Below are 13,989 nucleotides of genomic sequence, written 5' to 3' on the forward strand. Positions count from 1 at the left end.
GGCGTTCCACAGGGCGGGCGCCACTACCAAGAAGGCCCTCTGGCATTTCACTGGCATTTCCAGGTACAACTGGGTGAGAGCCCCATCTGACATCCTGGACAGACACTGTAAGCCCTGCAATGAATCAGAAGGTGATGGATTCTCCTTCATTGGAGGTTTCCAAAGGCCATCTGCCAGGGATTCTATAGCAAAGGGGTTGTCCTTAGTTGACCCCTTGAGGTTCCTGAAACGGACTCCTGTGTGGCTCGGATAATCCCTTTAAACCATGATCTATGTTTTAGGATGGAATTAGGTGATATCACCATTGATGTCTTCTATTAATTTATGAGCAGAGGGCGATGTTTATGTTACAAATTTATTGTAATGTATGATGTTGGTCTTTTGTTTTTGTTTTGCTTTGGTTCTTGTCTGTTTTTTTCTAAGTTTTGGCGGTTTTAAATTTGGAGGTTCAAGTACATTATGGTGGTATGGGAAAATGTCGTGTGATGGGCCAATGGCCGTAATAAAGATCAATCCAATCCAATCCCTTGAGGTTCCTTCCTGCTCTGTGACTGTGGTTGGTCTTTATATGAAATCCCTGCTTCCCTTGAGTAGGTAGTGACCTGCCTGCTCTTCTCCCTTGCAGATATTTTGCCTTCAGCACCTCCTCTCAATGGACTCCTGCAACCACACGTTTCCTTGGAGAGCTCAGAGGAAGCTGAGCAGAAGCCTCCCGGATCGCAGCTCCTTCCTGCGTGGGAGTGGAGCACAGATTGGGTGGATGAGGTGGAAGCCAAGTATCCGCAGAAGGCTGAGAACTGGAACGCCATCCCGGAGTTGGGAAGGGGAAAGGCAGTGGCAGTAGCAGGAGAAACCCAGCCACTCACTTCTGCCTTGCAGGGGATAAAGGGCAAGTGTTTTTTGTCTTTCATTTATTTATTTGGGAAAGTAGCCTTGGAGGCTGCAATCTGAAACAGAAGAGCAAATGAGAGTAGAGATGAACTCTTCCCCTTCCTTCTCTTTTTTTATATACATTTTTATTGAATTTTTAACATATCAGTTCCAACAGTCATACAACATAACTTCTCATCTTATACAATGTTTTTAAGCTTCCGTCAACACCTCTGATGATTTTCCGTTCTTTATCACTTATTCTGCATTTCTTAATTTCTATGTTAGATTGAATTATCCTTAAATTATGAAGTTCTCTGCATAGTCTTTCTTGCACTATTTCAAATCATCCACCTTACAAAACTGCTTGCAGTCCTACTAGCGTAATCTGTTCCTCACAATTACTTTTCAAATAGTTCATATATTTACTCCAGTCTTCTAAGAATCTCTGATCCCGCCGGTTTCGAATCCTTCCTGTTAATTTATCTAATTCTGCATAGTCCATGAACCTCATCCTCCATTCATCTTTCGTCGGTAGTACTTCTTGCTTCCATTTTTGTGCCAATAATATTCTTGCTGCTGTCATTGCATATAAAAACAACTTACAATCCTGCCTATTAATATCATCTCCTACAATGCCAAGTAAAAATGCTTCTGGTTTCTTAATAAATGTATATTTCAACATCTTTTTCATCTCATTATATATCATTTCCCAGAAGTTTTTCACTTTTTTACATTCCCACCACATATGATAAAAAGTGTTTTGGTCATGTTCTTAATACCTGCATGTGGAGCAGATATGGGGTCAAGGGGCGAAAGAGGACTGGGCTCTCTGCATCTTTAACAGTTGCATGGAAGAATATATTTCACTAGATGCTGCTTGCATGACAAGCTGCACCTCCCAAGGTGACCCTCTCGTACACAGCCACCAAAGCAGGGTGGGTGGGGACCTCTGTCCTCCTGCAAGGGATGTTTTCCAGAACCCATGCTTAGCTGCCTTACAGCTGATATCACAAGTGACTACAGGTGTGGGAAAGGTAGAAATGCAGCTGGATCAAATAAATTGCAGCAACGCCTGCAGCCAAGCTGGTGCCCAACATAATGCTCTGCTTTCCTTTGGACCACATCAGTGAGGCTGAGAGGGGGGTCTCAACATCTGGGCAGCCCAGGACCTCCATACTCTCTGTGCATGCTTGCTCCCCAGGGAGGTCACTTTGGTGTTGCTAATTCAGTGGTTTGGCTTCATCCCCTCCATTGTCTCTCAAGACAGATGCCCACAACAACAATGAATGGGGGTGTGTGTGATCCCTGCACTGTGGTCTAAACTACTGAGCCTCTTGGGCTTGCCGATCAGAAGGTCGGCGGTTCGAAGCCCCGCGATGGGGTGAGCTCCCGTTGCTGAGTCCCAGCTCCTGCCAACCTAGCAGTTCGAAAGCACACCAGTGCAAGTAGATAAATAGGTACCACTCTGGCGGGAAGGTAAACGGTGTTTCTGTGCACTGCTCTGGGTTTGCCAGAAGCGGCTTAGTCATGCTGGCCACATGACCCGGAAAAACTGTCTGTGGAAGCGGACAAACGCCAGTTCCTTTGGCCTGTAAAGTGAGATGAGCGCTGCAACCGCAGTGCCGTCTGTGACTGGACTTAACTGTCAGGGGTCCTTTACCTTTACCTTTACCCTGCAAAAAGCCAGCTTGAAATCCCTATCCACCAGTTGATGTGCAGGGAGTTTAATCCTCCTTGGTCACTATCTTCCCCCCACCCACACAGGCCAATTTTAACAGGTGAGTGGATCAACCCACCTGTCAATCACCTGACATCATTATGACATCGGATGAGTGACAGGTGGGTTGTCCCCCACACCTGTCGACACTGGCCTTTGGGATGGCAGGGGATAAAGGTCTGGCCAACTAGGCCAAAATTGCTCCCCGTCCCTGTACTAAAGCTACGGACATCCTTTCCCCTTTTGCATCTTGTTAGCCTGGGAGCAGGCCCAGCATCAAGATGTGGCATTGTTGTGCAGCTGCAGGGTCCCGGTAACCTACTCCCATCATCCCTGACCACTGGCTGTGCTGGTTGGAGCTGATGGGATTTGGAGGCTGGCAACATCTGGAGGGCAAAACCTGGGTGGTCCCCACCCATGTCTCCACCCCTGTCCTAGAGCGATCTTACATTGAGAGCATGGTGGAAAATGTAAATGGTGGCTCCATTCCCCCCCCCCCCAGCACTGATTCAGAGCACTGCTGCTGCCACAGTTCATACATTTTCTGTGTTGTGCTTGGTTGTGCCAGAGGCTTGACTTCCCAGTGGGAATTGTTCATCTAAGGAGATCCCAATTTGTCAAGTCAAGCTGACAGGGTGGGGAAGTGGACTTTGCCCTCTGGACCCTCAGTAATGTTGTCTGCACCCTAAAAGTCCTGACCTTCTGGAACTGAGCTGATGGAAGTCAGGCGGCAAGAAATTCAAGCTAAATAGGGAGCGCATTGTCATCTGGTTTGCTGGGGACAATAAACAGCAGGGAAAAAAGAATGGTTCTCCTGATTTGCAGCGGCCTTGTCTGTACATTGCAAACAGGACATACGCAACTCTCTTGCTCAGGGTTGGCCCGCCTTTTGACACGAGAGATTCCTTTGCACTTACGAGTTGGGTAGATTAAGCAGCCGGGATAGGAGGGAGCTTTTCAACCCCTGGCAGCACTGTGACTTGGTAAATCACCACACCTGCCAAAATGCCCTTGGCCTCCTCAGCTACTCAAGATACACAGACTTTGTTAATTGCAAGAGGTCCCCCTGCCTGACCCAGATCTGAGATGCTGCTCTGTGGGCCAACATGAGAGCATCACACATGGTGATTTGGGCCATTGCAACTCCTGTACTTCAGCAAATTTGCTGCTTGTTTTGCAGATTTTGCTGAAAACCACCTGCTTTCGAAGGAATAGGGTGACACCCCCACCCCATTCAACTGCCTATGTGGCTTCTCTCTTTTTGGGTGGGTGTGTCTTATAAATTGCAGGAGGTGCGGTGAATTGGGGCCAGTGTCTGCAGCCCACGACTGCTCCATGGTGGGGGCAGGGGGGCACAGAGAAGACCTATTGATTTCCAATGCTCTGACTGACTGATGGCCTCCCACACCTTTGCGCTTCAGCAAGCAAGGAAGAGAGATTCAATTAGTGATGGAAGTACCCGTGCACCTTGGCCCCCCTGCCATATCCACTTTGGATCAGAGCCTCACACGGGAGAAAGCCTCACTCCCCAAGATAGCTTTGAGCGATGCCTCTTGTGGATCACCGCATCCATCAAAGGCATTCGGGGGTCGGAAGGCAGGTGCAAAAAAGAGCAGGCCAGGGCTGCTCCTGCGTCTTCAAGAGTTGTGTTGTAGAGGGAAGGCGGATGAGGCTCATAGCTCAGTCCTGCAGCACCTGCTTTGCATGGCGAAAGTCCCAAATTCAATCCCTGGCGTCTCCAGGTAGGGCTGGGAGAGAGGCCTGCCTGAAACCAGCCAGGATAGACAACATTGAGCAAGAGAGGCCAATTTGTCTGCCTCAGTCTAAGGCAGCTTCCTATATACCTATGAAAGGAATCTGCTGTAACTTTAATTAGCATGGTCCATTGGAAACTCCTCCTGCACCTTTAATAATGGAGCCAAATAGGGGAGTTGAGCAGGTGACAAGCTACATCTGCAGAAACTCCCTCTTCTGCATAACTGTCAGCAGTCCTGTCCTGGTTTTTGTTTGTTTGTTTCCAGCAGGCCATTGTATCCAGAGTTCCCTGAGCCTCTCTGGCTTCCTTGAAGGAGAATAGTTGGATCATCAATAGAGAGCACTTGTCATATTACAAACTAAGTCACAGACCGTGATCTATGTACTCTGGCAAGAAGGCCGAGTACTCTGCAGTGATACGTACTTATGTCCAATTTATGTACTTATACGTACAACTAATTCAGAATGCGGCAGCTAGACTGTTGGCTGGGAGCAGCCGCCGAGAGCATATAACACCAGTTTGAAAGACCTACACTGGCTCCCAGTACGTTTCCGAGCACAATTCAAAGTGTTGGTGCTGACCTTTAAAGCCCTAAACAGCCTTGGTCCAGTATATCTGAAGGAGCGTCTCCACCTCCATCATTCCACTGAGGTCCAGCGGCGCGGGCCTTCTGGCGGTTCCCTCGCTGTGAGAAGCCAAATTACAGGGAACCAGGCAGAGGGCCTTCTCGGTAGTGGTGTCCACCCTGTGGAACGCCCTCCCACCAGATGTCAAAGAAAAAAAATAACTACCAAACTTTTAGAAGACATCTAAAGGCAGCCCTGTTTAGGGAAGCTTTTAATGTTTAATAGGTTATTGTATTTTAGTGTTTTGTTGGAAGCTGCCCAGAGTGGCTGGGGAAACCCAGCCAGATGGGTGGGGTATAAATAAATAAATAAATAAAAATTTTAAAAAGACACTCCGGGTGCTATATTGCTCTGCCTTTGTTCTTGGCAGTCTATACCACCGCAGCGGCTATAGCCACTCATCAGCGGCAGCCGCCGATTAAGGCCAGATTGGACAACCTCTGGCTCTCCAGCAACATCTGGAGGGACAATGCCAGTGGTTTGCAACTAGTGTGCTGTGGCACCCTGGGGTGCCTTGAATGATGGACAGGGGTGCCATGGGCAACATTGGCCTCTGTCCCTCTTTCCTTCCCTCTGATGCCCTCTTGCGTCTCTGCCTCCCAAAGGCTTGCACAGCTGTTTGTTGCAGCAGCCCTGGTGATAAGCTCTCCTGGAGAATGGTGCTTCTGGGGCTGGCTAGGGGGTGCTGGTTGCCAGGAGCTGAGGCTGCCTTGGAGTAAGCAAGCAAGTGGGTGAGGGAGTCAAGCCAGCCAGTACACCAGCCCTTGCTGTTAGGAATGGAAAGACTAGTGGGAGGTTGGGCAGGCAGGCACCATGCTGCCCTTTCTTGTGCTTGCTGTGTGCAAGGCCTGCCTGGGAGCTGAGTGCCCGGTGCTGAAGGGGAGCCTTTCCAACATGCAGGCCCGGCAGCACCTGCTGCTGCCACTGCTGGCCTCACGTTCACCTTGGGCCATTCTCCGTTGGGCCACTAAGGCTCGGGGCCTCCTCTTTCCAGGCCCCTGTGGGGCAGTGTGAGGAGGCAGCTCTCTTTGGGGCAGGGAGGGGGGTCAACTCAGAGACCAGGGTGGCAGCAGCAGCTGCCCAGAGGACTCCCAAGGAGAGGAGATGAGGCTGAGGGAACACTCCACAAGGGGGTGTTCGAAAAAGGGTGAGAGGCTGCCAGCTCTGCAGGCAAGGGGTGACATAACTGGGCTCCTCAGCCCCACAGGGGTGCCGCAGAAAGAATGCAGTTGGTCATGGGAGCTGTGGGCTCAAAAAGGTTGAAAACCTCTGGACAATGCAGTATTAGCACCCATGGGCCCTGGCAAACACATGCTTAAACAGATGCTGACACATGCCCTCATTAACTGCCACTCTCTGGGCTGTCCTTACCCCACTACCTGCAAGCCTTCAGGCCCTGCAGTTCAGTCCTGAGTTCCATACCCAGCTGCACCACTGCCAAGAGGACCAGATGAAATAGTGTCCCCTTAGGTGCAGAAGCAGACATTTTGCATGGGGCAAGGAGTTCTGTTGAGGGGCCATAGCTTGTCTGAAGAGCATCTGCTCTTTATATATATAGATGGTCCCAGTTCAAACTCTGGCATCTCCAGCTAGGCAGAGGTGGAGCTAGCTGCTCCAACACCCAGACCGGCACAAATGCTGTGCACCTGGGGGGGGGGCTAGCCGCCCACAGCGAGTGGCAAGCATCCCAGGGGGGTGCTGCCCACAGCGAGCGGTGAGCATCCCAGGGGGCGGCACAGCGGTGTCACCCCCCTCGGGGATGACACCCGGGGCGGACTGCCCCCACCACACACCCCTTCCTCTGCCACTGCAGTTAGGACTGGGACAGATCCCTCTGTGGAGTGCCCTGCCAGTCAGCGTAGACAATATGGTGAACCAATTCTGCCTAAGTCAGTTTCCTAAACTAATAGGTCTCTTAACTGAGATTCTTCAGAAATTTGTTGGGGTTCACAGAAGGCGGAGGAGGAATGAAACAGAGACTTCTCAGTAGAAGTTGTTTGAATAAAGAGCTGTTTCCATGGAGTTAGCCCTTGAGTTGTCAACTTTTTCTGTTTTGCTGCTCCTGCTCCTATGCTTTTAACTGCAGTTTAGATTTTAGAAAAAACTTCTTAAGTTGTTGTTAAAGGCAGAGGTGCAAGGCCCATAAAAACAGGCAGTTCTGACCTTGCTTATACAAGTCAAAAGGCAGCAAGCTCTTTATTTGGACGTCTGCTTGTTGCACCGTTTGGATATTATTATTAATTTGCTTCCTTTCAGGGATGTGGGGGGAAAGAGATGGTTCTTCTAGGATATGCTGAGCAAAAGCCCTGCTGCAGGAGAAGTGCCTTTGTTTGCACCAGAGGGAGGCCTGCCGGGCACATGCTTTTGACCGGCTCCAGTATGTGCACACAGGATTTTCCCCTTGGTTGTCAAAGCAACGGCTTCTGGCTTTGCCCAAATCTTCTGTGCCCCTGCCCTGGTGCGTCAGTATTGCCTGGAACAATATCCTTTTTTGTGCTTGAGCTACAGCCCCTCCCTGCCCCTTCCCCAAAGGACAGTAATAGCAACAGACTGTTTCTTTTCAGGTGCCTGCATGTCTGACTCAAGCAGCTATCCAGACAGAGAAGCTGGGGCCATCAAGGCTCCTCTGACAGCTACCCCGGACTCTGGGTCAGGATCCTTTGCCATTCCCAAGAGAGGAGAGGAACCGGTTGTGGAAAAGCTCACCATGCCAAACAAAGGGGGTCGCTGAGAAGCCCGGAGAGCACATCTGAGCGTGGGGACAAAGGTGCATGAAACAGATCAAGGCAGGCCCCTCTTGCACTTCCCTGGAAAGGGGTCCGTCAGGATCAGAGAGGGATGGGGGAGACGTTCAGTTTGCATTGAGAGGAGGATTGATCAAATTCACACTTTTCAAAATGATACACAGACCATAACCCAGACATCCTTTGAAATCCGCCCTTGTCCAGATTTTGCAACGCACTTCTCCAATCAATGTTTACAAAAATATGGCTAGATTATGGGAGAGGGTGCATACATTAGCAAAAATAACATACCCCCAAAAAGAATTATATTAGGGGAAATTGCCTGCAAAAAATATGTACATTAGTTAAAACTGCATTTCAAAAAGCGTTTGTTAGGAGAAATTCGCATGCCGGTGAATTTTCACGAGGAATTGCAAATCGCTGGAAAAATGTGGAGAATAGAATTTAAGACTGGAAAAAATGAGGAACCGAGGGAACCAAAATTGACGGCTCCTTCATTCCCTAGCCCTAATCAGCATCTCTTCTTGGCCAGTAGATTTTCACCAATCTTGGCCTTTGTCAACAAACCCAAGCGCATATTTGTAATCCTTCCTGGGAAGGAGAATTTCCATGGAAGTTCCTTGGGAGTCCTTGAGCCAGTTCTGCCTGCATGCCGTGGACCTTTGCAAAATTTCAGAAAGTCTCTTCTCATTCCAGCATCCCTCAGGGGGAGACAAACCCCTGTCTGAAACCCTGGACTGACGGCAGCACTGAGTTCGAGGGATCAGTGGCCTGATTCTGTGTAACCTCCTCTTCCCACCTCAACCATAGCATTGTTAGTAATATATGTGGAACCTAGTTTGGACTGTGGAGCATCATGCAGCCCTGTGCAAACTTAAGTGGGAGTAAGCCTCATGGAACACAGCGAGACTTCCTTCTGAGTAAAAATGCTTAGGATTGGAATGTCAGGCCTGGGATTCACCTTCTCTCATTTTATCCTTGGTGTTCCAATGTATGTTTTTTGGGGGGATAGGGAAAAAGATATCAGTTTACACTTTTTGAACTGGTCCTTCATGATGATCTGCAGTCCTGAGCAGATGATCTAGTGGTGCAGTTGTGTAATTTTAGACTGTGTTCTTAACACCCCTCCCCTCTTAAGACAGCAATATATATTACTTAACTTCAAAATGTGGTAAGCCAGCATTTAGGATTGATGCATTTAGGAGCCTTCCCGCTCCTGCAGCTGAATGGATCCCTGGACATCTGCCCCCGAAGTCCTACCCGGATGGCACCACTGAGCTGAACATATTTAGCTTTGCAACAGGAAAACCTTCACCTGCTGATTCTTGCATATTAAATGGAGAGGAGCAAAGCCAACCAGTGTTTTTTTCTTCTCCTTCTTCTCCTGGCCATATTGGCAATTCTTCAGAAGTCTCATCATCGCAGGAGCCTCTGAGGTGGAGATCAGTGTCAGGATAATGAAGAAAAACCCTCTGGGCCTTTTCTTCATTGGCTTGTCTCCCAGGATCCATCAGCCTCTGCCACCATCTGGGTTGCTGACTTGCAAGGACATTTCTACTGGGCAGGGGGCACTTTTTCTAATCTCCTACTTATCAATTGCCAACGCTGTGGATTTTTAAAGTTTGGACTGAGGTCCCCACCACCATCGTCCCCATGCAGCCTGCAGTGGTTTCTTAGAGAAAGAAAGAAAGGAAGAAAGAATTTTCAAAGTGGAGAAAATAGCAACTTGGTAATCAATTTCAACTTGGTCAGCCCTTTGTTGCTTTCTCTGTTTTTACCTTCTTGCGGGAGAACTGTTTATGTCATTGCAAACATTTTCTTCCTTTCGCATGTCTACTAATTGTGCCTGATGTGGCACAGCTACTAACTTTTTCATGTGTGTGTGTGTGGCCTTATTGTGTAAATAAATTGAAACCTTTCCAAAAGGTGCAATCCATTTTGTAGCATTACAGTGTTTCGAATAGGCCATAGGTACGTGCCAGTTGTTTCCTTCTATACATCCTTTACCTAAGAGGTATTTACAACTGACCAGGTTGGGGGTGAAGGAAAGCTGGGGAGAAGCTGGTTCAGGGCAAGTCATCCCCAGAGGATGTGGGTGTCCATTTCCCAGACCATCCAACTGATAGGATTTGGCAAGGAGTGTACCTTAAGACATGGTAGCTGCTCAAAGAGACCCAAAAGCTCCATACAGGGGCTGGAAACCTCAGGTACAGAGCCAAATGCAGCTCTCTGTCTGGTCCTTAGACTTCTCCCCAGGCCATACCTCTCCCCAGTCCTACTGCTGGACTATAAAGTGTCCTTCAACTCTGTCTCTTGCATGCATATTTGTGTGTGTGTGTGTCTGTGTGTGGACACACAGAAAGAGAGAGACCAAATCTGTCACCTAGTATGTCACAAAATGGATATACACTATTTTATTTAGTCAGTCAAAGGCCTGGTGGAAGAGGAACATTCAAAACCTGAAGATGATTTGGAAACTTCAGCTAGTGCACAATTCAGCAGCCAGGTTGCTCATCAGGGCACGACTGTTTGAGCATATTAAAACAATCCTGGTCTGATTGCACTGGCTACTAATTAGATTCCGGGCCCAATTGAAGGCGCTGGTTTTGACCTTTAAGCCTTCATGGCTCAGGACCACAATACCTCAAGGATTGCCTCTTTCCACATGAATCCTGAGATCATCTTCTGAGGCCCTCCTTCGTGTGCCTCCTCCTCAAGAGGTCCGGAGGGTGGCAACATGAGAAAGGGCCTTCTCTGCAGTGGCTCCCCATCTGTGGAATGCTCTCCCCAGGAAAGTTCATCTGGTGCCTTCATTATAGACCTGTAGGTGCCAGGCAAAAACATTTCTATTTAACCAGGCTTTGGTTGTTTTGATTGACATCCTATGTTAAAATGTGTGGTGTGGTTTTTTTGGGGGGGTGTTATTGGGTTGTTTTTATTTTGATTATGTATTTTGTCATTTTATATTTTGATTTTCTTCTGTAAACTGCCCTGAGACCTCTGGGTATAGGGAGTAATAATAATAATAATAATAGGTAAAAGGTAACAGACCCCTCGATAGTTCTGTCCAATCAAAGGCAACTATGGGGTTGCAGCGATCATCTCACTTTCAGGCTGAGGGAGCCAGACAGCTTTCCAGGTCATGTGGCCAGCATGACTAAACTGCTTCTGGCGCAATGGAACACTGTGATGGAAAACAGAGCGCACAGAAATGCCATTTACCTTCCCACTGCAGCAGTACCTATTTATCTTCTTGCACTGGTGTGCTTTCAAACTGCTGGGTTGGCAGAAGCCAATACTGTAGAACCTCGGGTTGTGGACGTAATCCGTGACGGAGGCACATCCACAACCCGCAGCGTTCGCATCCTGAAGCGCCGCGTCTGCACAGGTGCCGGCGTGATTTGGTGCTTCTGCATATGCGCAAAGCGCTATTTAGTGCTTCTGCGCATGCATGAGCAACGAAACCCGGAAGTAACCCATTCCGGTACTTCCGGGCTTCCTGCAGTCCGCAACCCGAAAACACGTAACCTGAAGCGTCCATAACATGAGGTTAACAACAACAACAACAACAACCAGCACTTTGAATTGGGCCTGGAAACTAATTGGCAGTCAGTGCAGCTAGGCCAGGATCAGTGTAATAAGTTCAAACAGGATTGGTGTAATATGTGTCATACAGATACATTTCTGTATATCAGTAAAGATTCTAAACTGTTGGGGAGAACCCTCCTTTTGTATTAAGCAGCATTAATAAAACCTCTCCGAGTAAGGGGGGGTGACATCTCTCCCTTATCCTGCTTATATGGAAAATAAGAACATAGGAACATAAGAGGAGCCTGCTGGAGGAATCCAGCAGTCACAGTGGCCACCCAGAAACCATGAAGCAGGACCTGAGCTCTGGAGCATTCTCCCCTCCTACTGAGATTTGCTCCTTTCACCTTGCCTCCAAATATATCTTGCTGGGCATCCAAATGGGGCTGTTGCACTCAGGTCCTCTGGCTGGTCGTGGTGGGAGCACAGGATGTTGGGCTAGAGAGGCCCAGCAGAGCACTTAGGTTCTTACATGTCATAATTAGGAAATACGGACCAGGTGGGTTCATAGGTTCCACCCGTACAGTTGCCCTGGCACCTCGCTACAAGCCTTGGCGCTCGCCGAGCTCAATTCAGAAACCAAGAGGCGGTTGGGCTTTCGGTATTTTTGTATTCCGGTCAGACCCACAGCCTTCATTGAGCCAAGAAAGGGTCAGGGAGTTAAGTGCTTGTGCTCAGTTTGAGAAGAGGGATGGATAATTTTATGGCCGCAATGATAATTTTATGAGCAGAGCTTTTGCTTCTTAAGACGAGCTAATTGGATTTGGTGTTTTCGGGACATTGGCTGAGCGGCGGGAGAGCTGGGCATGAAGTTCTGCCTCTGTGAGCAGCCTGGCCTAATTACTCAACTGCATCAATTACCATTAGGGGGGAACAAGGCACCATTTGCTTGGCCCATCACTGGTCCCCTTCTGCAGCATCTTCTTGGCTTATTGATGGCTGAGGGTTTCTCCTGCTTGCTGCTCTTGCAGAAAATGATATTGCTAAACCCTGAGCTGCCCACGTTGAGCCTGCATCTTGGAGAGCATTGAGGCAAAGAGACTGAGCAGGAAACGAGAATGTCCCTGGAGCAATTCTTACCTCTGCCACAGACTCAGAAGGGGGGCCTCTAGCAAATATGGTTTTGCTTAGTCTCAGCCTCCTCACCTGTCATATTGGGATAACAGTACTGACCTGCATTACAGGGTTGTTGCAATGATTACTGAGATCAAGGATGTTGAAAGTGGCACAAATGCATACCCTCCAACATTTCTCTGATGTAAATTGGGACGCCCTATTCCATAACAACAACAACAACAAAGGCTTTATTATTTATACCCCGCCCATCTGACTGGGTTTCTCCAGCCACTCTGGGCAGTTTCCAACATATATAAAAACATAATAAAACATTAAACATTAAAACATGTCCCTATACAGGGCTGAATTCATATGTCTTCTAAAGGTTGTATTGTTACTTATCTCCTTGGCTTGGGGGTCCCATAACTCCATACCCTCCATAAATTTTCTGATGAAAATAGGGACGTCCTAAGGATAAGCGGGATCAAAACAGAAATTGGGATGGCTTCTGTAAATATGGGACTGTCCCTGGAGAATAGGTCTGTAAATGCTAAGTATTAAATGGTGCACAGAGCCTAGTTAAGGCCGCCATTGCCAGAAGTTATTCCAGGTATGATGGAACTTCAATAAGCTTCCTCCTGCCTGACTGCCCCCCTAAGGTTTGCTGGGGAACAAGCTTATAGTGGAGTGAGCAGCAGCCTCCTGTTCCCCCACAATGTTCTGTAGCATTGGCAAGGTCACTCACTGTCAGGTTTAGGCATGGCTGGGCACTTGCTAAGGCCCACCCCATTGCAGACTGTAGACCAATGGATTAGCATACCCACATTTTATGCAAATCTGTGTGCTCTTTGCTTGTTCTTTCTTTTCTTTTTTTGGTGCTGTGCCAATGGCCCCCTACATGCATTGACTGGCAAGGGCAGTGGAGACAAGATGCAGCTTTCCTCCTCTTGAGAGTTACTGTATTTTTTGCTCCATAAGACACACTTTTTTCCTCCTAAAAAGTAAGGGGGAATGTCTGTGCGTCTTATGTAGTGAATGTCTATGGATGGCGGTGGGATCCTGCTGCAGTCACGAGCGGAGGATCTATGGCTCCCCTTCCTTCCCTCCTCTGTGGCTTGCTTTGAAGCAGCAAAGCGGGAGAGGAGCCATTTACATGGGTGTAAGTGGCTCCTGTCCAGCTTTGCTGCTTTAAAGTGATCCACAGAGGAGGGACGGACGGATGGGCTCTCCTTCTCTCCCTCCTCCCTGGCTCAGCTCACTTTAAAGCAGCAAAGCAGGAGAGGAATCGCTTACACAAGAGGTTGCTGGGGTTCCTGTGTTGGGTCCATTTGGGGCATGCTGCCTCCCCACTCATCGCTCCTTGAGCGCGTACGCTAAAGAAACATACAGCTCCTGTCCCTTTCCCTCTCCCTCTGATATATCGGTAGTTTATTAAATAGTTTAGTACAACATTTGATTCAGAATATTTTCCCCGTTTTCCTCCTCTAAAACCTAGGTGCGTCTTATGGTCTGATGCATCTTATGGAGCGAAAAATACGGTAATTTCCAGAGACCCGGAAGAGGCATCTAAATCCAGACTTGACAAAGGTGATCAAGAAGCGATTCAGCAACACAAACTTTAGGAAGGTG

The 13,989-nt window shown here is 48.4% G+C and overlaps 1 protein-coding gene across 4 annotated transcripts in view; it reads left to right on the plus strand.

Annotated features, from left to right (window-relative positions):
• ROBO4 (roundabout guidance receptor 4) overlaps positions 1 to 9,641 on the plus strand; it is a 119,688-nt gene extending 110,047 nt beyond the window's left edge. For 2 of the 4 annotated variants that reach the window (XM_081890857.1, XM_081890858.1), the window contains exons 19-20: positions 626 to 889; positions 7,537 to 7,985. In XM_081890857.1, coding sequence (XP_081746983.1) covers positions 626 to 889; positions 7,537 to 7,703 — 431 coding nt within the window. In that variant the 3' untranslated portion in view covers positions 7,704 to 7,985. Of the gene's footprint in view, positions 1 to 625; positions 890 to 7,536; positions 7,986 to 8,858 lie in introns of those variants that run through there. The other 2 variants (XM_081890856.1, XM_081890859.1) reach the window with 2 other exon arrangements.
• The last annotated feature ends 4,348 nt before the right edge of the window (positions 9,642 to 13,989 follow it).

The sequence above is a fragment of the Podarcis melisellensis genome, assembly GCF_964234715.1.
Source record: "Podarcis melisellensis genome assembly, chromosome: 15".
In the NCBI taxonomy this organism is placed as follows: domain Eukaryota; kingdom Metazoa; phylum Chordata; class Lepidosauria; order Squamata; family Lacertidae; genus Podarcis; species Podarcis melisellensis.